At 38.3% G+C, this 27395-nt stretch overlaps 3 protein-coding genes across 5 annotated transcripts; 1 reads left to right on the top strand and 2 right to left on the bottom strand.

Moving 5' to 3' along the window:
* Positions 1-222: 222 nt before the first annotated feature.
* LOC122656331 (endochitinase A-like) lies at positions 223-6293 on the bottom strand. Its single transcript, XM_043850807.1, has 9 exons — positions 6015-6293; positions 4815-5399; positions 3651-4718; positions 3477-3535; positions 3282-3356; positions 1802-1904; positions 1617-1679; positions 1159-1266; positions 223-828 (listed from the first exon to the last, which is right to left on the bottom strand). The coding sequence occupies exons 1-9, from the start codon at positions 6081-6083 to the stop codon at positions 613-615; spliced, it is 2346 nt and encodes a 781-aa protein (XP_043706742.1). The 5' UTR covers positions 6084-6293; the 3' UTR covers positions 223-612.
* Positions 6294-8592: 2299 nt separating this feature from the next.
* On the bottom strand, positions 8593-18601 carry LOC122655574 (peptidyl serine alpha-galactosyltransferase). 2 transcript variants are annotated; one of them, XM_043849790.1, is made up of 9 exons: positions 18547-18601; positions 16478-17164; positions 14007-14177; positions 12461-12704; positions 12153-12353; positions 11288-11763; positions 10188-10352; positions 9772-10015; positions 8593-9654 (listed from the first exon to the last, which is right to left on the bottom strand). In XM_043849790.1, exons 2-9 carry the CDS (start codon positions 16828-16830, stop codon positions 9034-9036), a joined length of 2475 nt encoding a protein of 824 aa, XP_043705725.1. In that variant the 5' UTR covers positions 16831-17164; positions 18547-18601; the 3' UTR covers positions 8593-9033. The 2 variants fall into 2 exon arrangements, with proteins under 2 accessions (XP_043705725.1, XP_043705726.1); XM_043849791.1 differs by lacking the exon at positions 18547-18601 and having other exon boundaries at positions 16450-16584.
* A 704-nt stretch (positions 18602-19305) lies between these two features.
* Positions 19306-25359, top strand: LOC122655578. Of its 2 annotated transcripts, none has more exons than XM_043849803.1 (10): positions 19306-19417; positions 19865-19890; positions 20136-20220; positions 20338-20547; positions 23556-23678; positions 23757-23814; positions 23904-23977; positions 24484-24572; positions 24681-24779; positions 25158-25359. In XM_043849803.1, the coding sequence occupies exons 1-9, from the start codon at positions 19316-19318 to the stop codon at positions 24748-24750; spliced, it is 837 nt and encodes a 278-aa protein (XP_043705738.1). In that variant the 5' UTR covers positions 19306-19315; the 3' UTR covers positions 24751-24779; positions 25158-25359. The 2 variants fall into 2 exon arrangements, with proteins under 2 accessions (XP_043705738.1, XP_043705739.1); XM_043849804.1 differs by having other exon boundaries at positions 24681-24783; positions 25170-25359.
* Positions 25360-27395: the final 2036 nt, after the last annotated feature.

Below are 27395 nucleotides of genomic sequence, written 5' to 3'. Positions count from 1 at the left end.
AATTCTGTTGCTTCATTCACTTGTAAATTCCCAGGACCTGGTCTGGGCTTTGCAGGATAAGAGGTGCTTCCTATTTTTAAGTGAAGCTAAGATTGAAGCCCAGCAAAGCATATGATCTTAGAGAGGAATTACTATAACTATTTCCTCTACAGGTTGACGATGAGTAAATGCCAACTTATGTGATATTAAACCTAAGGTTAACAAAATGGAAAGAGAGAAATATTAGCAAGAAAGTGAAAATCAGGATTATTTATAGTAACACTCCAAATACACGATAACTTCCAAGCCCTCTCCATAATTTTGCTCAGAAAACCATGGCTTGTCTTGAATCTGTCTTAAAATACGTAAAATTGTAAATATTATACATTCATTAAGAAACAGAAAATGAAGAACAGGTACAAAATTTCACTTGATGCAGAGAGAAACCATGAAAAGATTGAGTCTCTGACAGATATTTCCATCCCCCTGATTGTTTAACTGGATTCATTTTTGGAAAGTGCACTTCTTAAAGTAGCCCTGAATGGTCATCATCATCTACAGCCAATCAGTTCGTTGATAATATTATTCTGTGCCACTATAATCTGTAATTCCACTAATCTCCTTTGTTGCTACTCAGTCCTGGATATTTGGGGAAGAATTATCGTGAGCACCCTCATTCGGTGGTGCAGTGATAGAATGAGTAGGAATTTGGTTATTCTTCTCAATAACAATCTTGGAGTTGTCATTCTTGACTGCAGGCCTCCGAGGAGGCAGAGAGCTTCGATCCTGGACTGCATTGGAACTGGGCTTCCTTCCTAGCTTGGGTGGTCGAAGATGTGTCAGTGAAATCTGCAAAACATGATTGATAAGGACCAGAATTAAGAACAATGAGGATAGGGATATAGATAGCACTTTAATATTAGTGCCACCATAATTTGAAAATATAAATTTTTAAACAAGATGATAGTGATATAAAGCTTTGAAAGTGGAGAAATTGGAGACAACACCTCCCCATTTATCTTGCAGGCTCACAAACAGGCACTTGTACAAAGAGATCAAAACAAGAAACTTGATACTAAGGAGCACAATTGAGAATTATTTTAACGCAAGGAGTTGAGCTCATACTCTTGTTGTGGCACTCTAAATATGAGAAGTTTGAGCTTCACAATAAAGAGGTACCTGCTTCTGATTCTTTCCTGATTCTGTTTCACGATAGTAATCTGGCATTGGCTTTGCCTTGAACCCAAGGCTTTGATGCAGTTTCTTAAGCTCACTTTCTGCCTTTTCCTGCATAACATCAAGATACCTATTGGCGTGGGTTCCAAATTGCATTGCAGCAGAGCAGTTACAGATGAATAAAGAAACTCAATCTGAGATTTCTATGTTTAAAGAAGAAAACACCCATGTAAATTTTGAAGCATAATCAACTTAAGATGAGTAAACTGGATCAAGTCACGAAATAATTAAAATAAAAGCAAATACTTGGGGAAATAACCTATTTACAATGGTTCAACTTGGCTTAGTCACATATAAATTGCCAGGTTTTCCTGTTCACTTCAGTTGCAAAATTATAGGTAATCGCAAGTCAATCACTGCAAGATAAAAATAGGGCCTGAAAGAAAGGAGAGATTGAAAACCTTGGATTTCATCTGAAGCTGCTCATTTTGTGCCCCCTCTGCATTGTATTTATTCTCCAGCTTCTGAAAGTGGGAAAGCAAAGGACCATATCAAGTAAGAGAACAGAGTAAAGCATGGGTTGTCTGGTGTAAATATAAACTATTTAATATAAAAATAAAGTGAAAGAATCTGGATAAGCGCTTGCCTCCTTTCTTTTTGCGGCTCTTTCATCGGTTCTGAAGCTAAAAGGAGAAGATAGAGTTGCAGTTCGTGTTATGCCTCCGCAAGCATTCAAAGACTTTGAATGGCTGCCAGACAAAATAGCCAAAAAATTAGAAGTTGTTTTTAAGGAAATGCCACATAAAGAGAGTGAGTGGTTCAAAGAATACAGCTGTAGTGTGCATGTTCTGTGTGTGTGGAAAGAGGGTAGGCAGTCTACAAACCAGGGGGGCCACGAAGGTTTTGACCTCTGGGGTTTGGAGCGTGATATTAGCACCTACAAGCTTTCCAAAGCTCTGGAGTCTCGACTTGATTATTCAAGATTTCAAAGACCTTCTATTCTGAGCTAAATATTCCAAACACATCATGGCACAGAGAGGGATCAACCAACCCACAAAATCTCTGTGGCCAAACCCTTATAGATGATCCTAAACATAGTTTTGAAAACCAAACTGGCACCGAACCAAAAAAGCCTGCTTCTGGTTTGTTTTGTCTGGCTTGACCGGTCAAACTGCAGTTCAGTGATAAATTTAAAAAATTAAAATCCTCACTTCTTTGGGTGCTGGTTGGTTTGTGCTTTAATATTGGCTCGGTTATGGGTTCAAACTTGCTTGCACATACTTGAATTAATTTTTTAATGGGGATAACTGGTGGACCAAACCATGGTTTCCCAAAAACTGCTTGGTTTGACACCCTTTTTCTCTTAAGGTGGTCATGTACCTAAAAAATAGCAGTTCCGGTTCTGAATGGTTTGACTTCAGTTTTCAAAACTATGATCCTAACCATATTATCTCAACAGTTTCTTGGGTGTCCACATTATATGGCAAACAGTTTGAAAACTTTGACATCAGATGGAAATCAGAAGTCTCTGTACCAAGAATTCCTAGGTAGATGTCCTCAAGTGGTGGTGTCGACTTCTCTCTCCCATCATGTAGGCAAGGTTTGAAGAGCATAATGAACAAGAAGTTGATCATTACGAGGGAGTCTAATGTTTTAGAGATGCTGATCATCATGCCTGATCTGAATTTTCATTTGCAGATGGTGTGCCATGTGAAGTAGTACTAGTACAAACATTTATCTGCTAATATCATCAGATGAATCTCTGTTCTTAAGGCCAGTGGAATTTCTTTCTCCTGGGTGGGGGTGTCAACAAGCTGGATTTTATCCGATTCTGTATCTGGATCCGGTTGATGTCCAAAGTGGCACGTTTGACCTAATTATCTTTTAATAAATAATATAAGGGTTGTAACCCAGAGGTAACCTGGTGCAACTGTGCAAATCTCACTTCAAAGAGTTCAGGGAGGGGTCAGATTGGGTTGGTCAGCAACCTTTGGCATTTTTTGCATGAAGTGGATGGTCAGCAAGTCACACCGTTCTTAGGTCTATAGTCAAATGCAAGTATCCTATGGTGATATAAATAATTAAGTAGCACAAAATTATTTTTTTTTGATAAGCCACAAACTTACTCTATAGAAAGAGATTGCCATTTTGCGCCCTCTTTACTGCTTCCAAAGGCTGTGAGATCAAGTTCTGATCTGGTACTGTAATGAACAAATTTTAAGTGAGAAAAAGTTGCATACTTACAGCACAAACTAGTGCATGGGGAATCCTGCATTTTTATGAAGCAGTCTACGAAATCTCTCAATTTAGTGAGAAGATACCTTCTTTTTTCTGACTGAGGACTGATAGAAGGATTCTTTGGCAAACCATTCACAGATGCCTGCAATATGCAAATTAAGATAATTTAGACCTGCATGACTACTCTTGCCTACTGCAAAGAACATTCTAAGTAGGTAGGGTAGTAGAGTGGCACATTAAGAGAGACAATTAAGCACCGTGGTTGGAGTTCTTAGAGGAGTTGGACAGTGTTTAGATGTAGACAAACTGCCAGATCTTCTTGAATCCGCAATCTTTTGCCAAACTGAGGATGTTTTGTTAGTTTCACCAGTACCAGATGGAGTAAAACCAATCGACATATGAAGTGATTTGGGAGCTGAACACTTCTTAGTCACCAAGCCGCCTGCAGACTTTTTATTGTTTGGAGTGGCACTATTTTCCTTTCTGGAGTGAACAGGAGTAGTGGATTTTCCAGGAAGAGATGGAAGCTTTGAAGCTCTACTGGAAAGTGATGGCTTTGAGGATGAAACCACTGGTTTTGTCTTTGTAGCTGAAGCCAAAGTCTCCTGATTGACAGCAAAATTAATTGACATATGGAGTGCTTTTGGCATTGAACACTTCTTATTCCCTGGATCTCTTTCAGATATTTTACTGTTTGGAGTGGGATTATTTTCCTTTTCGCAATGGACAGGAGTAGTGGATTTGGAAGTGGGAGATTGAAGCCCTGATACTCTACTGTAAGCTGATGGCTTTGACAAAGAAACTGCTGGTTTTGTCTTGGTAGCTGAAGCCAAAGTCTCCTGATTGGCAGCAAAATTAATCGACATATGGAGCGACATAGAAGTTGAACACTTCTTATTCCCTGGATCTCTTTCAGACATTTTACTGTTTGGAGTGGGATTATTTTCCTTTCTGCAATGGACAGGAGTAGTGGATTTGGAAGTGGGAGATTGAAGCCTTGATACTCTACTGTAGGCTGATGGCTTTGACAAAGTAACTGCTGGTTTTGTCTTGGTAGCCAAAGCCAGAGTCTCTTGATTAGCAGCAAAATTAATCGACATATGGAGCGATTTAGGAGTTGAACACTTCTTCAGGACTGAATCTCTTGCAGACTTCTTACTGTTTGGAGTGGCAATATTTCCTTTTCGGGAACGAATACTTGTTGATTTGGCAGGGGAAGATGAAAGCGTGGACTCCCTACTGTAAGCTGATGGTTTTGAGGAAGACACCAGTGGTTTTGCTTTGGTCGCTGAAGTCATAGTCTCCTGACTAGCAGCGACGTTCTCCTGGAACAACCCCAACTAGTGAGAAAAATAAATAAATAAGTGAGATCATAAGGTGAAGATTGAAGAACAAAAATAAGGAAATAGATAACACTGTACCTCTGCATGAGTCTGATCCATGTAGGTGGTTCCACTAGGTTCCACTTCAGTAAGAATGCCGTGGTTCTCATCATCAGCAAGCTGGTTCAAGGATTCAAACACCAGAGAATTTTTCTCAAGCCCCTGGTCTTCTATTACTGGATCTTCAACTTCCACCTTATTTGTTTCCAAGTGATCCATTTCAACATTGGAATTACATCTGCTTGTATCAGTGATAAAACCTTCCTCCATGGAGGGGGCGGGTGGTTGCTGTGGTTCATCAACAGCCTCATGGCCATCAGATTCGGTCAAGTGTGAAACCAGGGCAGCATCGTTTTGGGCTACATCCTGGGTTTCTGGTTGAGAAGTATTACTAGCAGATTCGTTTTCTTGCTCGAGCAAGGCTGCCGCCTTCTTAGCAGCAATTTTCTTGTAATGGGCTTCAAAATAAGCTTTCTTCTGAGCGACTGAACCAGGCCTGGAGTATTTCTCTACGTCTTCTAAATATCGGTTGTGAGAGAAGGATGACCATTTCTCCCAATCTAAGGACTCTGACAAGAACCTTCCGAAAGAAACTGATTCTGCAAGTGCATGAATGGGATTCCCCTGTAGAACAAAGATTTCACTGATCTTTACAGCGTACAATCAACTTAATATTAATATTATCGATTGATATGAAAAGAACAGAAACCCAATTGGAGAGAAGATAATCTCAGGGATCGAACTGTTTAAACATAAAAAATGAGTATAGAAATAAGATTAGTCCGTAACATGAAAATCCCATTAAAACAAACAAATACTAATCCGAAGCAAGTAAAGCGAGAGTTCAGTTGAAAGGTTCTGGAATTAGTATAGAAAGGGATACAGAAAAAACAACCATGATTTGGGAAACCCATAAGAAACTTCATTGACGTCCAACAACCAAAGACAACGAAATTTGAAACAAAACCATAGGAGACATAGAAATATACATCACAGAAGGTATTGGATAGAAATTAATCGCCGGGCATCAAATTCAGGAGAGAAGGCAAGAAACCTTCAAAATATTTTTTTAACGAAAACTTAAAAGAGTTTTCAGTAAGGACCCCTGAACTCCAGAACAGGAACTGAAAATGAGAATAAAAAAAATGAAAACCCCAACAGTCTGGGCAACAAATTGGAATCCAGTAAAGAAACAATTTCTTCTCTTGTAACAGAAATTTTGAATTCTTGGATACTTACCTCGCTAGTTTCATGGGATGTATCAGAAACCTGAGAGAAGGTTTGCATGAGACAAGCAGATTCTCCCATGCCTTGGCAGAATAGAAACCTCACACTAACAGAGTTCGTCGAATTCTTGATTCCTTTCTTCCCTTCTTGCTTCTCCTTGAAAAGTTAATACCTCAAAGAACCCTCTACTTTTGAAATTCGAATCACAAGCTTGGATCCATGTTATGCGCAGAAAGAGAGTTCTGAGAAGTGCAGAAAAAGAAAATCTTTCCTAGTCGCTGTAGTGTAGGTCCCAAGTGTTCAAACTTTACAGGCTTTAACGTCTATTTCCTTTCTTTACCACAAAAAAACGTCTATTTCCTTTCCTTGGTTTGCTTATAAGAAATTAAACTTTACAGGCTTTAACGTCTATTTCCTTTCCTGGGTTTGCTTAAGAAATTCAAACTTTGGGGGAGTGTGTGTTGGTTGGTTGCAGATGTTACTCTTCTTATTTATTATATGATTAACATAGGATTTACCAGGTTTTATTAATAATATTTGTTGATTAATTTGAATTTGAATAAGAAGATTAGAGACCCACAAACCTCCCCTGATTAAGATGGCTTTTAGAAGGTTCCTTCATTTATTTTTAACTCTTACTCTTTATATAACGTTGCAAGTGAAATGTAATAGAAAAGCTTAAAATTAAGATTAAAATGAAGCTTTTATGAGGAAAGTTTGTGAAAAAGAGATTGTAAAAGAAATTAAGAAAGAGGGTAGTTCGGTGAAAGACTTACTACTTGGATAATACCTTACTTGCTCCTCTTTTTATTGGTGTTTACTACACCAGCCTGCTTGTTGATCTCTTTCACTTCCCAAAAGAAACAAATTTTCTCTCTTTCTCACACATACAGAGATGTTTTTCCTGTAGTGCTTTATTAACTTTTTTTTGTGGGTTTTTTCAGTTATAGCTTTATTATTGTTTTGTGTTTATGTATCCAAAAAAAAATAAATAAAGGGCAAGAGAACGTTAATCGGTTGTGTAACTCTTGGACCAAGGTGGGGGTCAATGAAATTGCACACAGAGGCATTGATTTAGAAGGGGTTTTCGATTTTACTAAGGCTGAACAGTCTTTTCACACGCTCCTATTCCTGAGGTGTAGGAACCACGTCATCCACACGACCAGGTAGTGTTCTTTTTCCCAAAAACAATTTAATTGTTTCTTGGGAAATAATATCACAAACTGGCTCACTGCCGGCCACTAGTCTTGATTATGATGAGGAAGAAAGAGAGAAAAATTGACAACCCGAGCATACCACCCCCGTCTCTCTGGTTGTTAAATTTAGTTGTTTCTTGGAGAATTGACAAATTTAACAGCCAGTGGTTGCAACATCTCCATATCAAGGGAATGAGGGATGGTGACATTTTCTGGTCGTTACTACTACGCCATGCTACCAGTCCTCTCCCTTTCGCATAACCCCCCCCCCCCCCCCGCCCCTCTCTCTCTCTCTGGTCTCTTCTTCAAGAATTTTGTTTTTTTTAATTTGGTGAGGAACGCAGGAATCCATTTTTACCACTTATTGCAAATACCAAAACATTAAATCTATGAATCCCTCATTCAAGACTTACTCCAACAACTACTTAACAGAAAATGAGGGACCCCATTTTCCTTAAGCCATGGTGAAGGTGAAATTCCTTTACCAATGGCCATCATCGTGCTTGGGAAGGACACTTCAGACCTTCAACATAAAGGGACTAATGACGAATTTAGATTTGTGAGTGTATCTTTCATTGTGGATGAGGGAAATTTTTCTCAAAAAAATGAAAGCTTTGAGTTCAGTTCATTGGTATAGGGGAAGGCAAAGGAGAAATTTTCATTGTTGTGGATCAATCGGATAAATATAGTAATTCACAAGGAAAGCAGTATTTCAGAAGTGACGTAAATAAAAAAGGGCATACCCAATGCACGAGGCTCCAGTCACTGTGGGCCCGCAGGGTCTAGGGAGGGTCATAATGTACACAGCTTTACCTCTGTTTTCAGAGAGAGACTGTTTCTAAACTCGACCCCGTGAGCACTTGGTCACAATGGAACAACCTTACCGTTGCACCAAGGCCCGCCCTCTCAGAAGTGACGTAAATACACGATTTAAATCATGAAAGATCAGATATTTGAAAATTGTATCTGGAACAACTGGGGAAAAGTGGAAGAAGACCAAGTATACTTTGATCGTTATGAGCAAATCCAAAATCTTTGGAGATAGCCAATCATTAGTTCCCAACCATAATCCGATACATGAATCAGTTAATAATAAAATAGAACCTAAAAATAGGATAAAAGTCCAGCAGACCAAAGATCCTCAGATTGGATATTCATGTGGCAGGGTGTGCCATGGTCATTGTCATTTAGATATTAAAAGTAACATATGAATCATGTACAATTATTCACCTTCTACCACAAAATATTAGCAGTCAAAATGCTGATGCTTGGATAAGTTCCTTCCAGTTAAAAACATAATCATACTGTAAAGGACAGCCACCAACTTAACCACCTTAGGTCCTATCAGGTTCATCAGCTGTTCACTGCTCCACCATCACAAGCACCCAAGAACACAAATGTGTAATGTGTAATTTAAGTGTGTACAATTACATACCACTAAATTGCATCTTACCAGAGTGTAAATGATGCAACACTCATGATGTTCAGCTAAAGCATACATATCCAGATAACCAATCACAAATGTACTAACCTTGAATTAACCTTTCAATTAACCTCAAATTAACATTATACATTCCCAAAACTGAATTTTGAATCAGTTAGGCAGTTCATTATCCAAGATCATCGGCAAGAGTATCATAGAAGAAACATCTCGTGTCACCATCATATGTGTTCCATTAGAAGACTTCTTGAGCTTCCTCCCCTCTTCTTTCCCAGAAGGGCAGTTTCTCTTCCAGAACTAATATCCCACCAGTTAACTGAACATCGAATTTGTTCCCCTTTACCCACTCTGGATTTTAAGGTTTGAAGCCATTTTGGCATTAAAGATGTGCCTATCATACCCATTTGAATCCAAGGATCCAGAATAACATGCTCCTCTTGTTTCTGTGACCTTTATACCTTGCTCCTTCCCCTCTTCTACCTGAGAGAACCAGAGACATGATTGCTAAGAACACCAACATGGAGAAAGCCCACAGAACAACCATCCAGACTCTAAAAGAACTAAAGGTCTGATCAACCACAATAGGATCCGAAGGCACTCTTGAACTACCAACTTCGTTCAAGCTTTCAACTGACATCCTAACTTTCCTTGGCAACATGGTTTCCTTTGTAGCCTCCAATTTTGTGCTGGTTTTGGTAATTGAAGTGGAACAATTCCTCCTTTGGTGATGCAAACGGAGAGCTTCATTCAGTGTCCTTGCACATTCAATGCTCAGCAGGTCCCGCTGTAAGATGTTCTCATCTGTTGAATCAAGTGATGCAGGATCAGGTGGGTCTGGGAACTTAGCCCAACACTTGTTGACCAAGTCAACATTCCTCCAGTTCGCCTTATCAAAGCTCCAGTTACCAACACTAAATTCCAATCCATAGTGGAAGACTCTATACTTCACCCCAGGTTCAGGAACATACCCCGGATATATCATTATCTCACTGCTTATGAGATGTCTCAGATTCAACTGCATTTAAGATCAATACCAAGATGAACTCTTAAATAATAAAAAAGACAACTGGATATAGCAATGTGGATTTTGTTCAAAAGGTAGAGAAGTAGCAACAGCCACATAATGACATACCTCAGCAGCACCAAAGGAGTAACCATACATCTCACTAATCCACCCAGCTTCATAAATATCCCCCGTGATGTTTTTCCCATAATGAGCTTTGTCAGCACGGACCTCTTCAGTCTTATGCAGCCACAGAAGGGCAAACACACGCAAATCATCTATATGCATGATAATTACACCACCAACCTTGTCACAAGCATTGGGATTCCGAGTATGCAGCTTTGCAAGCTCATTGTCACAACCAATTAGATACCTAGCACGAATAGAGAAAGACGAGTCTAAGAAAATGATATTCACTACCATGCAGTTATATGTGCACTACACACTCACACAAGGAATTTGAGAAACTAATATATACTACATATGCACATGGACCAAGGCATAAGAGAGAGATTACAACAGTAATTATTGTTATTTTGTCTTACTCATAGGGGGTTGAAACTGGACGGCCCAGTGCAGCTTTAAATTCCCAAGGTGTAATGGGGCCCTTCATTATCATGTCTGCATCCAAAATGACTATGAACTCTGCATCTATCTTTGCATGATTAAGCCAATGGAGGACAGCTGCTGGTTTGTTGATTGCTGGGTACCTGAAATAGGACCCAAAAAAATAAGCTTATATTTTTCCATTTTTCCTTGACAAGTTTCTTATTCAATTATGTGGAGTTTCTTTTCCCCTTCTTTCTTTTGGGACTGCTTTGGGGGGTGTTATAAACAAAATTCAGGGATATAAAACCTTACAGATAAATAGTCCTATTGATGTCGACAAGACAAGTTTCTTATTCAATTATGTGGTGTTTCTTTTCCCCTTCTTTCTTTTGGGAGTGCTTTGGGGGGTGTATAAATAAAATCAGGGATATAAAATCTTACAGATAAATAGTCCTATTGAAGTCGACAAAATGGTCAAGCATCAACACAGTGAACAGCTAGATCAGCAAGGGTATGAAAATGAAATAAATTTGTCCATTTGATAAGGTTTGGGTATGGTAAAGAAAATTCACTATCTTTAAAGACAAAGATGCCTCTCTAGGTGTACTTTTATGTATAGGTTCTGGATGCCGCTTCAGGATTCAGCATCTAAACCGTGCCTGGTTTGTGCACTCACACAAACAGATTACAGTTGACAGTCAGATATATGACCCAACTTGAGAGAAACAGAAGCTATGAGTAAAGAACCATAAATTGGATTCTTTTATTTTCCCCCCTGTTGAAAGTGACTTCTCTTATGCAGAGAATCCAAACCCACAGTCAGAAGGAAAACCGTAGAATTTATTAGTAGATATTGCCTCCTGGACCTTTGTTGGACAGTGGAAAAAGAAAAAGATCAGAGTTATGAATATGATAACATCGTCACATACTGCATGATGCGTAACATATACCACACAGCAAGAGACCAACAAGACATAATAAACTATAGTTGGCTGATGAATTTACCTCACCCCCCCCCCCCCCAAAAAAAAAAAAAAAAAAAGAAAGAAAGAATAGAAAGTGAGGAGAACCACAAAAGGAGGATAAACTCAGATACCAGTCACCAGTTAACGGATGCCGGTTCATGGATGGAACATAATGTGTTGGAGCTAGATCATGTCCTGTGTATTGCTTTAAGTCTTCCTCTGTACAGCTTAAAAGCCGTGTGATATTCCCAGGCTGGCCACTCAAATGTAAACTGTGCATGAGTCCTACAGTTTGCCAATCGAAATAAGGAGTACACTCGGTGGAGAAAATGGTATGAATTTTTGGATATGTCCTTTCTGATCCTTCAAGGACCTGCCTTTGTGCCTCATCTTTCTCACTTTGCATATGGTCATGAGTAAAATACTTTGGCCGAGTTAGTTCAGCAAAAGTCTTGCTCTTTAGAAAGCTCAAGTATCTCGACCACTTTGGTTTAGAGCACCCACTTGATGCATGGTGTAATAGGAGACCCTCATTTAAAGTGTTGATACATTCTATGCTCAAAAATAAGGCTCGCCTTGTGATGGGATTAGGTTCCATTACTTGAACCTACACATTGGAAAAACCATCTTATTTATATCAAGTCAAAGCTTAGGTGCAACTAAAATTGGTTATATCATGTATTAGCAAGAGAAAAAAGGACTCCACTCCAGGATAGTTTAGGCTGTCCAAAACCAAAAGTAGCACTGTTTAGAGTATATCAATTGTCCAATTCATGTATTGTTTCTGCAGCACCCACTTTGTATAACTTTTCAAAGTCCAAATGGTGCAAATTTTGGACAATGGTTCATTGACAGGTGTCACTGATATTATGTAGAAAGTGTGTGGAGTGGAGATCCCAGCACATAAGAGATCTATAATTCACCAACCCCCTCGAGGCTTCCTTCATTAGTGAATTTTCTTCCTTTTTCTCTTATTGCCGAGTATGGTTAGCATACCTCTCTAGGATAAGGAGGCTCAGGGAAGAGACGGCTACAGTCGTAAACAATGCCATCTTCATGGTGATCTAATTTGCTGAAAGACCAATTTCCAACCGTAAATGGCAATCCATAATGCAAAAGAATTGGTTCAACACCCACACGTGGGGTATAACCCGGGTAGATCATCAAGTCATCATTAATCTTATGTCGAAGGCCCACCTGATCAAGCATGACAGAACCAAGCCACAAAAGAGAGAAAGAGACAGAGGGATTAGCTTTTGCAACGAAAAATCAATTTGGAAAGCTGAAGTATTCAAATCACTCACTTCTGCAGCACCAAATGAGTACCCATACATTTCACTGATCCACCCCTTGCCATAAATGTCACCAGTTATGTTGGTTGCCCAGTGGGCCCTATCCTCCCGTACTTCTTCGGTCTTCAAGAGCCACATAGGTGCCAAGGCTCTAAGGTCATCAATATGCATGGCTAAAAGGCCCCCAACTTTGTCGCAAAGTTCCGGTTTCTTTGTGTGCAATTGAGCCAGAATATTATCACATCCAACCAAGTATCTGAATCATGGTGCATCAAATATATGGATCAATAAGTGGCATCAGGGAATAATGATTAAATATTCAAAGCAAGATATATGTGCAATTGGCTACTAGGCAAGAGAAAGTGGAAGAATAATTAGATTTTGAGAAGTCTCCGATAGGTCAAAGAACTCCATTGTAAAAAGCAACATAAATCAACCCATGAGCACCATTTCAAGACTTCAAAAAGTTGACCAATACCAGCATGCAAAACTTTCCACTCTCAAGCAGCCTAAAAATATGGGAAGTAAATTTATTCAATTGAAAGTGTAATGCCTTGGTTGTAGTTTTCCTAGGTTGGTATCTGGAAAGAGACCCATAACCAAACCAGAAACATCTCCTATATCCAAAAATTCTTTTAAACAAAGGCAGCAAACTAACTAATATAAACCAATCCAAACAGATTTGAACCCGCTGTTTACAAGCCAAATTGGCCAAGATGAAAAAGATTAAGACCCTAAGGTTAGGAGTGAGGAACCAGAGCAGTTTGCTGTTGCTACACAATCAATTTATAGATGTACAAACTAGGAGATAAAGAAAGAGGAAACATATGAAGAGGTCTAATGTTGGATGCAGAAGATCAATGGAAAGTCACAGGTTACATCTTCGGAAAGGGAAGAAGGATAAGCCATCATGTTGGAAGATTGTGAGACCCAGGTCAGAATGATTGGCTGTTGCATGGCTTTGATGATCAGATGGTTTGTATTTATCTTCACATGCTCCAGAACCATATACCCAAATCTGAGAACAAGAAGCAACTATCCATCAAAAAAAACAAGAAGCAATGAAAATCTTCTCAAAGAGTACTCGGCTGGCGAGGAAAGAGAACTCAGAATTTTTCTGAACCCAAACTTGGTTGAAAATTCAACTTAGAATATCATTATACATCGTAACTCTTCCTTCTCTACACACCATGAAGATGGTTGGTGGTGAGGACACATGGACATTGTATGCGAGATCGAAGTGTTACTACCCAAAGGGTCAGTGAGTACGAAGGCCCATATTTCTTGGCCCCCGCATTGTGAGCCAAAGATCAGACGGTAGAGATGATGTACCAGAGTATGTATGCTGAGGAAATATGAGGAAAGACAGCACATCACTGTGATGGCACAAAGAGGAGTCCACGAGAAAAGATCTTGCAGGACTGCTCCCTTATTTTATTTTTGGGTTGAGATTAGAACACGTTCTTGCAGCAACAGTTGATAATCAAGAATTTAATAAACAATGGAGAGTCCATGGCCCAGTACTGATAATAAATTAACATAATGTGGCTCTTATTACCCATAGTATGCAGCAACAGGCTTGCCTTTCTCGGCGCCAAGTTCCCATGGTATGATCGGGCCTCGGATGATCATGTCCGCATCCAAAATCACAACCCAATCAACATTCTCTGCATCTTTACTGTGTTTAAGCCAATGGACAATTCCCGCTGGCTTATTAATAGCAGGGTACCTGGACGAGAAAAAGAAAAGTTCAATAGTTTCTCTTTTTTTAAATTAGTATTGACACTTCTTTTTTTTAAGGTAATAGATTTAGTTTAAAACATTATTAAAGAGAAATTAGTTACAAGAGTGTCTCGACTTGGTGCCATGAAAGAATTGCACTGAGGCTTTACATGGGAATAGGTCCAGCAACTTGATGAATCTTCCTCTTAACAGAACTACATAGATAATAACTTCATACAGAGGAGGGAAGCAATGCCATACTACTTTGATGTGTCATTAGAGATTATGTGAGAAACCAAAATACCTGTAACCTCGAACAAGTTCTTCAAACAGAAGTCATTAAGGGGAGTATAGCACCAATGGCACCAAGCAAAAATCCATTGTAGGTAAAAATTAATCAGGATCAGAAGATAAAGAAAAGTATGAAGAAAGAAGAAAAAGCATTAGCAGACATTAACGGTGGATCAGAGTAAACTAAGATACAAATTATAAGAAATAGATAAGTAATATAATCCAAAAAATCGAAAACTGAGTCAGAGGCAACTATTAAAGTCCTGATGTTATGTGTCTGATTTTGCTATTCTTACTAATGATCCATCCAAAATGGCTATGCATATTTGAAAGATCTCTCATTTGCATCCATCATTTGGAATAGAATCTTCACTGATCTCCCCAATCAACAAAACTCAATTTCCCGTTCCTAAACTTATTAGAATGGCTGGACTTAAACAACTCCAAACCAAACATCCTACCGCAATAATGAGTTACTCAAGCAAACAAAGGAGAAATGTATCCACAGAATTCATGTATCTTCTATGAATGAGGTTGCTCTGATCTCTCCTCCAAATATGTCTTTCTATTGCTAGTTAATTTTCCAGAGGGTTTCCAGACCTGATGGTAGAAGCCAATGTGACAGGTTAAGGGCAGCAAAGGACCCGTAGAAGTTGGGGAATCATCCATTATAATTCGGAGTCTTGGATACTGGGATATGTCCAATAAATTGAAGTCACACCTAACATTGTAGACAAACTAACTGCTGTCAAAGATAAAAATGGCATAGAAGAATCAGAAAACTTATCAAGAACATTGATTTCTTGGCAGACCAAGAAAGACAGGACCTGAAAGGAAACTCCTAAAAGACTTTGCAGCACTTAGACTCCGCCAATTGTTTTTAGGCATGCCTAGTGAGATGGTGATTTAATAAAAGATGGATTAGACAACTAGGGATATAAATTTCGCCGTGATTTAGTTTTTCTTAAGTCCCTCCAGCTGAGTTTCTCAATGTTTATTTCAGGATATCATAGAAACTACCAAGGAATAGTAATGTGGTTCCAATGTTTTAGCTTCAGAAATAATCCAATTCAAGAAAAAATAATACAACATAAGTTCTGGGAATGTTTGTTTCAAGAAATGGTTTGCTCCAGTAGTTCTCCTTTTTGTATGAGTAACAGAAAATAGTTAAGTTCAAGTACTTAGAGGTAGCTATTGTAACTAGGCTTGAAGAATTTGCACAAGACTTGGCAAAATGATCTTCACAAATCACAGGTCATCCCATCCCTCTTCTATTGCAACAAGGTCATTTTCTTTCAAAGAAGACACTGTAATAGGAACAAATCTGGCTTTCCCACAAAGTGTTCTAAGTAGTTTTGTGAATGTTATTTAATTGTTACTTTTTTTTTCTTTGGTTTAAATTAGTATTCTCCATTATAAAGTAACCTAAGATTAATGCATTTAAAGGTGAAGGAAGAAAGCTAGGAAGCAGAAATAAGAACCAAGCAAGCTCACAAATATTATAAACTTTTGGACACTATGTTGAGGGATAAAAGCAAATAAATCCATCTCATGGTAGAAAAATACATTAAAAAAAAGCACACATACTAACATCAACAAGCCACTCAATGAAAGCAACCCAATTAGCAGATAAATCAGGTAATATAACTTCCAACCCAACAAAAAATAAACCCCCCGTAATGCAATTTCAGAAATTTAGAAGTGCTCCTAATGCATTTACTAATTAGCATTAAAGTTAAAAGCAACAATTAAAATAAGAAAGGAATAGAAACTATAAAAGTGAAAAATCATTGAGAACAATCAAAGCAATACATAATTGAATTTTAACATAATAAACAAATAAAACTTACTATTGAACCAACTAACAGGAAGACAAAGAAAGAAAAAAAAAACGACATAAACAAAAAACAATTTAAAATCAAAATAGAGCCAGAGTGGGGAAAAAAAAAAAAAAAAAGAGAAAAGATATAAGTAAAACAAAAAAGTACCAATAAACAGAAACATTAGAAGAAGTACCAATCTCCAGTCTTGGGGTGTTTACTCATGGATGGCACCTCGAAAGTAGGAGCAAGGTTCATTCCCCTATATCGTTTCTTCTCCTCATCCGTACAACTCAGGAGCCTCGTAAGGGGACCAGGCTGATGTGCCTTCTTGAAGCTGTGGACAAGACCCACTGTCTGCCAATCAAAGTAATCCTGGCATTCCACTGAAAACAGGGTGTGGATCCTCCATGGTGCCTCTTGGGATGCTTCCACAGTCAGCATGCAAATACTCAAGCCCACCAACACCATCAAAACTTTGAATCTCCCCATTAGAATCATTTTCAGGGTTAAATTACACATTGAATTTGCTTGATCCATGAATTTCATGTTTGCAAGGAAAGGGGCATATAGAAGCAGGGAGGACAAAATGGAGTTTTGGAGGCCAAATGTCAAATAGGATTTTTTCCTTTTGATGATCTTCTTACTCTTCTTTCTTCAAGGGACTAGTTATTGAATGTGCAGTATTACTGTAATTTTATTAATGAATTTGAAATATAAGAAATTTAACTGATTAAAAGTGCAAAAGGGTGGGCAAAGAAGAAACAGGTATGTTACCCCTCACAAGTGGGAGGGTTGGGGGGGGGGGGGGGAGAAACTAAGGATTGGAAATAAATTGAACTGACAATATCCCAGAAAAGTTCCTTCCAGCAGTACCATATTCCTGAAAAGGAAAGATAACATCAGAAGTTTGAGCAAGTCACAATTTTACTCTGATTAAAGAAATTTCAAACTATTGCAAAGATGAATAAATGAGAAAAGGATTCCTGTAATTTATTGCACCAGAATTTTTTTTTTTTATGGATCGCACAAACAAGGAAAGGCTCCAACAAATGTTGATTCACGTGGCAAAGGATCCAATTTTGATGGCATTGCCATCCAATAAAATGCAAGAGATTCATATATTTTGAGTGTAATATCTTTATCCATGTCAAGACATGAGCCCAGCTTCTTCTTAGTGTGCAAAACTGTGGTGCTGCTTCTGAATTCCTTTTAATCCAAACTTGCAGCTTGGCAGATCTAATAGAATTCAGTTTAAGATTAAATGTCAAAACTGATCAACTCCAAGAGACCAAGCCACTATAACCCACTGATGCAATTTCTGACCCTTGTTTAACTTGTATGTCTCTCAAACTAAAAGAAGACAAAAACCAATCTTTTATCACTTATATTGGAAATGTGACACATACATCTTTTTTGAAAATATCAGAAAAGGATATGAGGTTTTGGGGAGTTTCCCTAAGCTTTTCTATACCCCCCCCCCCCCCTAATTGCTCACTAAAATTGTTACCTCACAGTGTTTTCCAATATCTTGGCATTCTCACGTTGACAATTCTGGCATTCAGTACTTCTGACTCTCAATTTTGTGGCACTTGTAAAGTTTTAGATTTGAAGGGAGAAGAAGAAGAAAAGTTTCCAATTCCATCTTCCTAGAGTATGGAAAGCTCCAAATTATGTTTTTAGTGTTGAGATTGTCCATACCAGAAAGAGTACCAGCAAGTAATTTTGCAGAACAATTCTAAACGATATCTGAACTGAAGAATGTTATTTGGAATGAATTAGCTAGACAGAAGGTAAAGAGCACACCTTTTTGATATATGAAATCAATATTGCATTGTTGAAAACACCATTAACATGAGCATATTTACAAATTAGTTATGATTAAACAATCAAAACCATCATTTACTTACAAAAGGAATAATTATGCACATTTATAGTGTTAAACTTACAAGAGAGCCACAGAATATACGCATTTATTCATGGAAATCTCAAACCTCGCAGATTAAGCGCATTATCTGTCAGCATATCTAAATAATGAATAGTTAAAAAAAGGCAAAGGCAAACTTCCATCTTTAAACTCTATCCACATTACCAGATAATAACTATTCTCCAGCTCAACAGTTTAGTTTGGGCCTTTGAGATTTCATTGAAGAAGAAGAAGAAGAGAGAAGAAGGTGGGGGGGGGGGGGGGGGGAAGGGGGAGGAAGAGAAAAGAAACGACGCAGATGAATAGAAAATGTAAATGGATGTGGGTTTGAGGCTTACAGGATTTGCAGCTCAATGGCATCTGCAGACGAGAGATTCTTAGCTGTGGAGCTTGAAGTTCCAGTCACTGCTCGGAGAAACGGATCTTGCCTTCATAATCTATAATTCCTCCCATCCTTCATCTTCTCCTTCCCCCTCGTCCTCCTGTCAGGTTGACCTGATACCAACCGTGGCTGTAAGGGGAGAAATCTACGATCTAATAAGTAATAAACACTGTTCCAGAATCTCTTTTACTGGTTTTCTCTATAAACCATATACGCCGCCCGTGAGGCGTGAAGAGAAGAGATGGATGCGTGTTTGACTGGAACGGTGAGAGATCATCGTGGAACCAGCATCGTGAATTTCAATTCATCGTTGCCATTTTCGTTCTTAGTTTTTTCAGCTTGTTATTCTTCGCTGGTTCACCCAACTACCCAGGGGGCCAGAGCGGTTTTTCAAGAAAGTCAAAATTTGGGCACAGGGCCCCACTGAACCAACCACTAAGATCCATCGATGACTGTGAAAATGTCTTGCGAGGTGCGAGACATCGTGGTACGATACTACGATAAAAACACATTAATACGGACCGGTGACCCGAATCATGCGGCCCCTCATTTCTGGTTCAGTTCTGGTGGGGCCACTGGCCACCCATGAGCCATGATTGCATTTCCCTTGATTTACAGAGTTCCAATCTCTTCTGCCCGAAAGAGCGATAGAGAAGAGAATCGAGCTCATCAAGCTCGAGCACAGAGATTGTACGTGTCGGGAGTCGGGAGTCGGGAGTCGGGAGATGGGGAGAGCCTCGAGGATCGGCTTTCTCCTTCTCTCGCTGTCTCTATTGTTGCAGGGAATACGAGCTTCTTCAACTTCGCCTCCTTTACAGATTAATCAGGTTTTCTGTCCAGAAAATTCTCAGTTTGCTTTAAAGTATTATTTGTGTCTTTTCTACGCCTATTTTCCTGTGCGTAAATTTAACGCAGTCATAAGATTACAGAATTTCAAGATCCGTGGTGTGTATGTTGTTTTTTTTTTATTATTTCAAAGAGGAACTCAAGAACGGTTCTATATCCTATCAAAAGAAAAAGGAACGGTTTTATAGTTTTGTTCCCCACTTCCCCCTAATTTGTTAAGTATCTGATAATTGATATTAGTGCCCTGAAACATAAATATGTTGATATCTTAATTGAAAAAGATGGTCTATTCCTTCGCCCAAAAACAAAAAAAGATGAAGATGGTCTCTTTATTGGTTCTATTTATTTATATTCATTGATATCTTAATTTCTTAATTGAAAAAAATGGTCTATTAACCATTAACGTTTTCACGGTGTTTATGTTCCAGGAATTTGGAGAATCAGTGACTTCAAGGTAATATGGTTTCCTTATTTTGATTTTGATAATTTTGTTGGTTTCTACCACTCAACATCACCTGAATCTTCGAAATGGATTCTCTACCTATATAAGATTCAAATAGTAGGTTTAAAAGCCATATCTAGGTAGGGAGGCATCATAAATGTTTCATACGAACTCTGGAATGGATTCCAGTTGTTAATTGTTTGTGGCATACTGATGTTGTGTCTATTTTTAATTTTTTAAATTGGTTTAATGTTTAGGATTCTTAAGCAAGAGCAGGATCAAACTCATAAAGTATATTGTTCCAGAGAAAGGAGTCGTGCTGCCTGGAAAATCATTGATGAGGTATTAGTATTACCGTGGTACAACATGTAAATTTTTTCGGCAAATTAGTTACTTATGGTTTTTGGTTTCTTAGTTTCTTGACAAAGCTGTTGTGCTTATAATTCCAATGATGTGCAGTATTTGATGCCTTTTGTTGAGCAAGAGCAATATCAAATTCCGAGTGGATGCAGGCTTCATCCAGACAATGATCTATTCAGAGATCAGGAGAGGCACAAGGCCCATGTGGATATAAATGAATGGCGATGTGGGTACTGTAAGAAAAGCTTCCGGGCAGAGAAGTTTCTTGACCAGCATTTTGACAATAGACACTCCAATCTGCTGAATGTTGTAAGTGGACCCTGGTTTCCTGTAACTTGTCCTTTCATCTACTCTTTTTCGTCCTCTGCTTCCTTTGGGACTTAAGTTCTTTTTGTTTTGAGAAGCTATGGGTGAAAAATATTCATAGACATATCGTGAAACAACTGATCTCAACTTGATTAGTGACTGAAAGGATTCTTGCCATGTCCTTCATATATCACCACCACCCCCCATCACCACCATTGGTGAACTCAAACACATATGATTCCCAACATTTTTGTAGCCATTCGCCCATTCCTCCTGATCTGATGGGCATGATAAACAACTAGACATATAGGGTCTATGGGTGGATTCAAGGTAAAGGTATGTGAATTTGATGGAAAGGGGACCCAGAGATGTTTCTGTGCTGATCTGCCTGGGTGGGGAGCAATGGTAGGGGTTTCAAGAAGGTGCAGCTGATTGCTATTAAACTGAGGGTGTTTTCAAGTTTCGTGGGCGACCACTTGTGTTAAAAGGGTTTTGCTGTGACCTTGTGAACCATCATGTTCCCTGTTCTGGCTCCATTTAGGGCAGGTGACAGAAATGTGGATATGCACAAACAAGTTCCATTAGCTAATGTTGAGGTTCAGGATTCAAGAAGTAAAACCTTTAATATTCTCCATTATTCACAATGGTTAGATCCAACAGGATTGTTAAGATGGAATGTATACTGTTCATGCAGTCCATTCTCGCCTCACAAGGAATGTGATAGAAGCCATTCCATTTATGGTGCCAAATTAAGTGATAAAGGCAACCTAAAGTTTATAAACCAGCAATAGAAGTTTGAAGGTTCACCAGTAGCAGAGTGGGAAAATAAGAGAGAACCCATTTGCCATTTATTTAGAATTTAGATAAGTAGCATGATCAAAATCCTGCACAACATAAATTTTACTTTTGCATAGAAAGCTGTTAAGGAAGCTCAAGTGGCTGCTGTTGGAGAAGAAAAGCAAGGTGGGAAGATCAGATAGTGGAGGAATCTGTGAGGCAAAAGAGAAGCTCTAAGATTGATGTTGCTGGCAAACATGAAATTTCTAATATATGCTCAATATGTTTGTTAGCTGTGCTTGCAATTTTTCATTTGAATGAGATGCTAGCAGAGAGCTCTCACTCTCACCAAAGTGTTTAGACAACTTGGGATGTTCCACTGTAAATATGTTGAACAGTGAGCTGCTGTAGAATTTCTTGATTCATGTGTGTTATATGTTGCATCGTGTTTATAGGTGGAATGTATCCTTTTTAGGTCTTCAGGATTTCATTGTTGAATCGGGCCTTACCATCAGCTGGTGCAAGTGTTGAAGTGAATAGGAGATGACTCATGCCACCTATATTTCTGGTTCCAGGACTTCCTTGCAGCTAATTTATGATGCAGGATGGATTTATAACCTGAACTGTATGAAATAGATTCATGTGTAACCCAGATAAGATAGAATCACAATCTGTGAACACATGAGAATAATATGACAGAAAGATCTTGAATAGGGTGTAATGATGCATTGCGGTTTCAAAGGAGAAAACTCAAAAACCCTGTTAAATAGTATCCTAATCCAGCCAAACAAAACCACAAGCTTGGTGGTTCAAATACTTTATGTAACTAGGCTGGGAAATTTTTGTCTCACCTTCAAATGTGGTCGGGTGGTATACTGTATTCATGCAGTGAGATAAATCAATATAAGGAGAGGACACCGATCAGCTAACTATCTTAACTGAGTTTGACTGTCGTAAAGAGAGATTCTGCTTGATGGAAAGTAGAAACTCAAATAAAAGAATATTGATTTCTTAAACCTTATTTAGGAACCCTTAAAGATTATCAAAAAATAGATCATGCAAGTCAACCCAAGCAATTCATGTATGCCATAAAAACAACAAACTGATCAGACAGAAAGTTCAAATTAATACTGGTAATGCAATATTCTGACCTGAATGTGATGAATATTCTTTCAGAAACTATTAGACAATACAAGCAGTAGAAAGTAAATAGTAGTGATAGAAGGCCAAACCAACCAAGCTGTGGGTTAATGGATCCTCTCTCAGTATTCAACTTCAAAACCAATAACTTCAATAGTCCACGTGTCTAGGCTTACAATTCATTACTGAAGATTTAGACTTGACTCTAACCTGATTATTCTACTTCGATTCAATTCCATCTCCAGATAGAGCCCATAAACAACTAGCACAACCAATGGTGATTAATGTGAAACTAATGACTACTAGATTGCATCATTTTCTTATCTGACCTGTGTTTTTTGTTTTTAATAAGCTGCAAACTGGTCCAAGGGTTTGTAATTACTGATCGTCCTATGGGGTGGAATATACAATTCATACACTACGATTTTATTAATTTAAGCTTCATTCTCTTAATCGTTTTTATTACTCTGTGAGCTCAACTGGACAGTAGTGAATTATTGCATGGGAGACCATAGAGGTAGATAACTGTATTCATGTTGATACTGATAGGAACATGGTGTCTATATGGAAGGACAACAGGGAGGTTTTTTTTTTCACAGTCGCACAATATTATCCTATTATGATGGTGTTTATTGTCCTCTTCAGTAGAGGAATGTTTATCCTTTAAATGGTTGGCTACATAGTTATATATAGACTCTCAAATTCTTACTCCTAACATGACTAGAATTACCCTAAATTAACTAGTACTCAAACTAGCTACTTAATTTGCCAATAAAAAGAATTAAAGCAACTCCTATTCTAACTAAAACTTCAACTTAAATTAAATAATAATGTAAATCCCGTGTTCCTAAGTCCTGCACTTATTTTAGGCCCATTAAAGTGGCCTAAAAACCCATTGGACCAAGAGCCCAACATGTATAGACCCCAACCCAAGGCTTATTTTCACTAATATAGTCCTCTCTCACCCAAGGTTTATTTTCGATAATATAGTCCTCTCTCTGTTTTTTTATTTATATTTGGGAGAAAGTTTTTTTCGCCTCTATATGATCATTGTTTTCACTGAATCTTACATAACCAATTCTTGCTGAATTCAGAGTCATGGCAAGTGCTTGGCAGATTTATGTGGGGCATTGCATTGTGATCTTGTGATGGATTCGAAGTTGCAGAAAATTAAGTGTAATCCAGCAGCTGCAGCAAGGAGCCGTCATCTTTGTGAGGTTGGATTTAACGACAATGTGTATTGGAACATAAATCCCCCTGAATTTGTATATCTAAATTCTGTTGTTCCAATGCAGAGCCTTGCCGACAACTGTTTTCCTGTCAACAAGGACCCTTCAGCAAGCCGTCTTCATGGTTTCTTTCCCCTCTATTCTCATTTTCTAATCTGGCCATGTGTTTCTATTATTGGCATCATAATGTTACCTTCTGATTCTCCTGGACAGAATTATTCTTACGGCAATTTTGTGATGCTCATACTTGCAAAGGAAAGCGAAAACCATTCTCTAGAGGGGGCAGGGTAAAGTGACATTCACCATTTAAATAATAGATCTTGAATTTCTTCTACCCAAAAAAAAAATCTTGATTTTCTGGTTATGATGAACTTTACATTTAGAGGGCACTTGAGTATTTTTGAGACTATGGGAAGCCTAGTGTTACCTGCCTGCAGACAAACAGACCTGCAAGGAGGGCATACAAGTAACTCCTACGTTAAAAAATTGACCTGATCAAATGAGCATATTCCATGCAACTGACTTTTTCCTTTTCTTTTGAATGATATCGAGTTGTTTCTGCTTGACCCAGTAGATCTCCTAGTTGGGAACAGGAAATTGTTAGGAATGGTAGTTTTCTTGGTCCCACAAGTACCCGAGAAATGGCTTTGCTATGGATATTTAAATGTAGTTCTGTAATGCAATAGACTTAATTTTTGGCTACTCAGGTATTGGAGATTATGGCTTTGCTGGTTTCATTATTTTATTATTTTTTTTCCGTTTCTAATTGATTGTTAGTGGTTCATCTGTGCAGAAGAAAACAAGTGCACTGTACATCGTACTTTCAATATTGACTTTGATGCTGCTGCCTATATTCTATGTTTTTGTCTATCTCTTCCAAAGGTATTGATGTGATTCATCACTTCATGCAAAACCATGGGTGGTATAATAATTCATCTGTGTTATTCTATAGGTGGTGTCATAATTCATCTGTGTTATTCTATATTGCAGAGAAATGAAAAGTGGTGTCCAAGATTTGAAGCGCATCTCAAAAGTCGGACGCAAGACAAAGTCGTATTAGTTTGAATCGTCTGCTTTTTGCCAATGATGGTACGGAGTTATACGGGAAACCAACATCTAAATTACATAGACAAGTTGGTCAAAACTATTTTGGTGGGCTTGGTTGGACCCCCTTGGTTTCCCGTTACCAGAATAGGATGATCTCCATGTATTCCCAATTGATTGGATTGATCATGCTTTCAGATGGGTAAAGTATATTTTCATCACAATTGGAAGTGTTCTGCCTCATTTATATATGACCCCTCCACTTTTTCTCGACTACTAGCACAACAGTCTTTGGATAAGAGGCATAATCTTGTTATTAACGGACACAATGTGTACATATCTCTGTTTTTTTACTAATATATTTTTCCTTTTACTACCAAAAAAAGGGAATTAAATTTACTTTCCTCTATGACATTGATGTAGGTCAGATTCTTTGTATCAAGCATCATTGAAGACAAAGGATGGTTATGGTGGCTGAGCAGGCTTCTGATTTGCATCAGCAGAGATTTTGGCTCCTTGACTTGATGATTGGTGGTGATTGGGTCTGTACTTTGAAGAAGCAATATTTGATCACCATTCTTCTCCTGGCCTATTTCTATGTAAAATTACAGCTTTCCTGTTGCTTGAAAATGCATCTGTGGTGGTCAAACTTTCTCGGTTGCTCTCCAAAAAATGTGATATACTGTCAAAAGCTGCAAATGAAAAATATTGTTGTGAGAAATTTTCCTTTCAATCCATTGCTTTAATCTTTGTCAGTGTTGCTGTTAGCCATGAACTCGGTATCAATATAATATGCAGCTGGAAACTGACTCTTTGGAGGCGATAACAGAAATCAAAGATCCATCTTGACAACCCACAGAGGCCTTACCTTATTTTGATGGCTTCTGGTGGGAGCCCTTACTGTAGATAGTTTTGAGTAGAAATTAGCATGCATTGTTTTCGATTCTTGCCAATGAGAATAGCAAATTGGGACCCAGATGGTGAAATTGAATTTCTTCAATCACGGTATCTAATTTCTGTCTCTTTTTCTGCTTTTAGGAAGCCGCTCTCAAAATGGGTAAAATTTAATAAACCGAAAAACAAAGACACAAAAATCTTCTTGATGCAGGTAATCTGATACTACTACTACTATTACAATGAAACTGTTGGTGCATCTTATCTGACTTTTGACCAGAGAAATAAGTTCCCTCGTGCTCTAATGTACTTTAATAAAGTGTATTTTGACTATGAGAACCAAGGAAAAGACAAAGGATGCAAACAATCAATAGAAAGACAAATGTAGTGTCGACCTAGGCCACATTTTCGGATAGGAAACTTTTTTTCTTAATTGAAATTAACAATTCGCACAAAAAAGGAAATGCACATCAAATCATACCGCCCGTACAAATATTTACAAATTCTGGACTCCTCACAATGGTCGATCCAATGACTGTTGGGTACATCTCCCAAAGCTAAACTTAGACAAAGACGAAAAAGTAAATGCAGATATATCAAAAAAAAAAAAAGTAAGTGCAGAAGAAAACAAAGATATGTGCGTTGAGTTGTGTGTCTTTCTCTGATAGCCTCGCTGGCTTTTATAAGCTGAGTCCAACAAGGACTCTCAAACGGTTATGGCTATAACCGTCATCCTCTCCTGCTTCCACTACCGCCGCATGTCCTGTCCTGGTATGCCAATAGGGCACAATCCTGGAACGCACGCTCCCCTGCTTCCGCCATGGTGGGCCCCAACTTAACCGCTTGCCCTTATCTCTACCACAATCTCGCCCAAGTGCAACGAGAATAAAGTGGACTCCCATCTACGGCAAAGATAAGGACCAACAGAAACAAGCACTAGTACATCAGATCCGTGCCCGCGCCGGCTACGATATTGGTCTACAACCATACTTGCTCCCACTATGGCCAACCTCTCCTCTCCCACTACCACTAGTACTAGCAGAAAAAAAGATATACATTGCTAGCTAGACGAGACTGGGCTACGCTTTTTATTTTTTATTTTTTATTTTCAGGTTTTTGACATGAAATTTGAGAGCTTCACTTATAGCAAGATTCAGGCAGTTTCATTCCGTAGATTTAGACCTTAATTCCGTATTCCCATCGACTACTAGTGTATCTTCTTTCTGTTATATTAACCTTCGTATTGCTGTACCCAAAAAAAAAAAAAAAAAAAAAACAACCTTCGTATTGAAATTGTATGGCTTGTATTATGGTATGAAATTTTACTGCTACTCACGTTCACAGCCGAAGAAACGAAATCTCAAGGGTATTTTTGAAAATACCAAAGAGGAATTGAATTATTCTATTTCTTTGGTTTAGTTTGGTGAGATAGCAGGAGGAAAGCTCTTGTAACCCAAGTAGCAGCAAAAAATTTCTGAATGTAATTTTGATATATTTGTGAAGTCTTATATATATATATATATATATATAGGTATAAAGATTCACTAGGACAGGTGGAATAAGAGCTTAGGAAATGTCCCAAACGCATTATATATCAAAATTGGGACCGATTCACATGGCGGATTCTAAGTCATGTGTAACAACATAAATGCAAGCAAAGCATGATATGAGGACCTTTGTCTCCTCAAAGTCACATTTAAGAGATTGTGCAATCTACAATTAGTGATACTTGAGATCATACTTAAGACATTGCAATATATATATACA

The sequence above is a fragment of the Telopea speciosissima genome, chromosome 3, assembly GCF_018873765.1.
Source record: "Telopea speciosissima isolate NSW1024214 ecotype Mountain lineage chromosome 3, Tspe_v1, whole genome shotgun sequence".
NCBI classification, from domain to species: Eukaryota; Viridiplantae; Streptophyta; class Magnoliopsida; order Proteales; family Proteaceae; genus Telopea; species Telopea speciosissima.
This window is presented reverse-complemented; position numbering and strand designations above follow the sequence as displayed.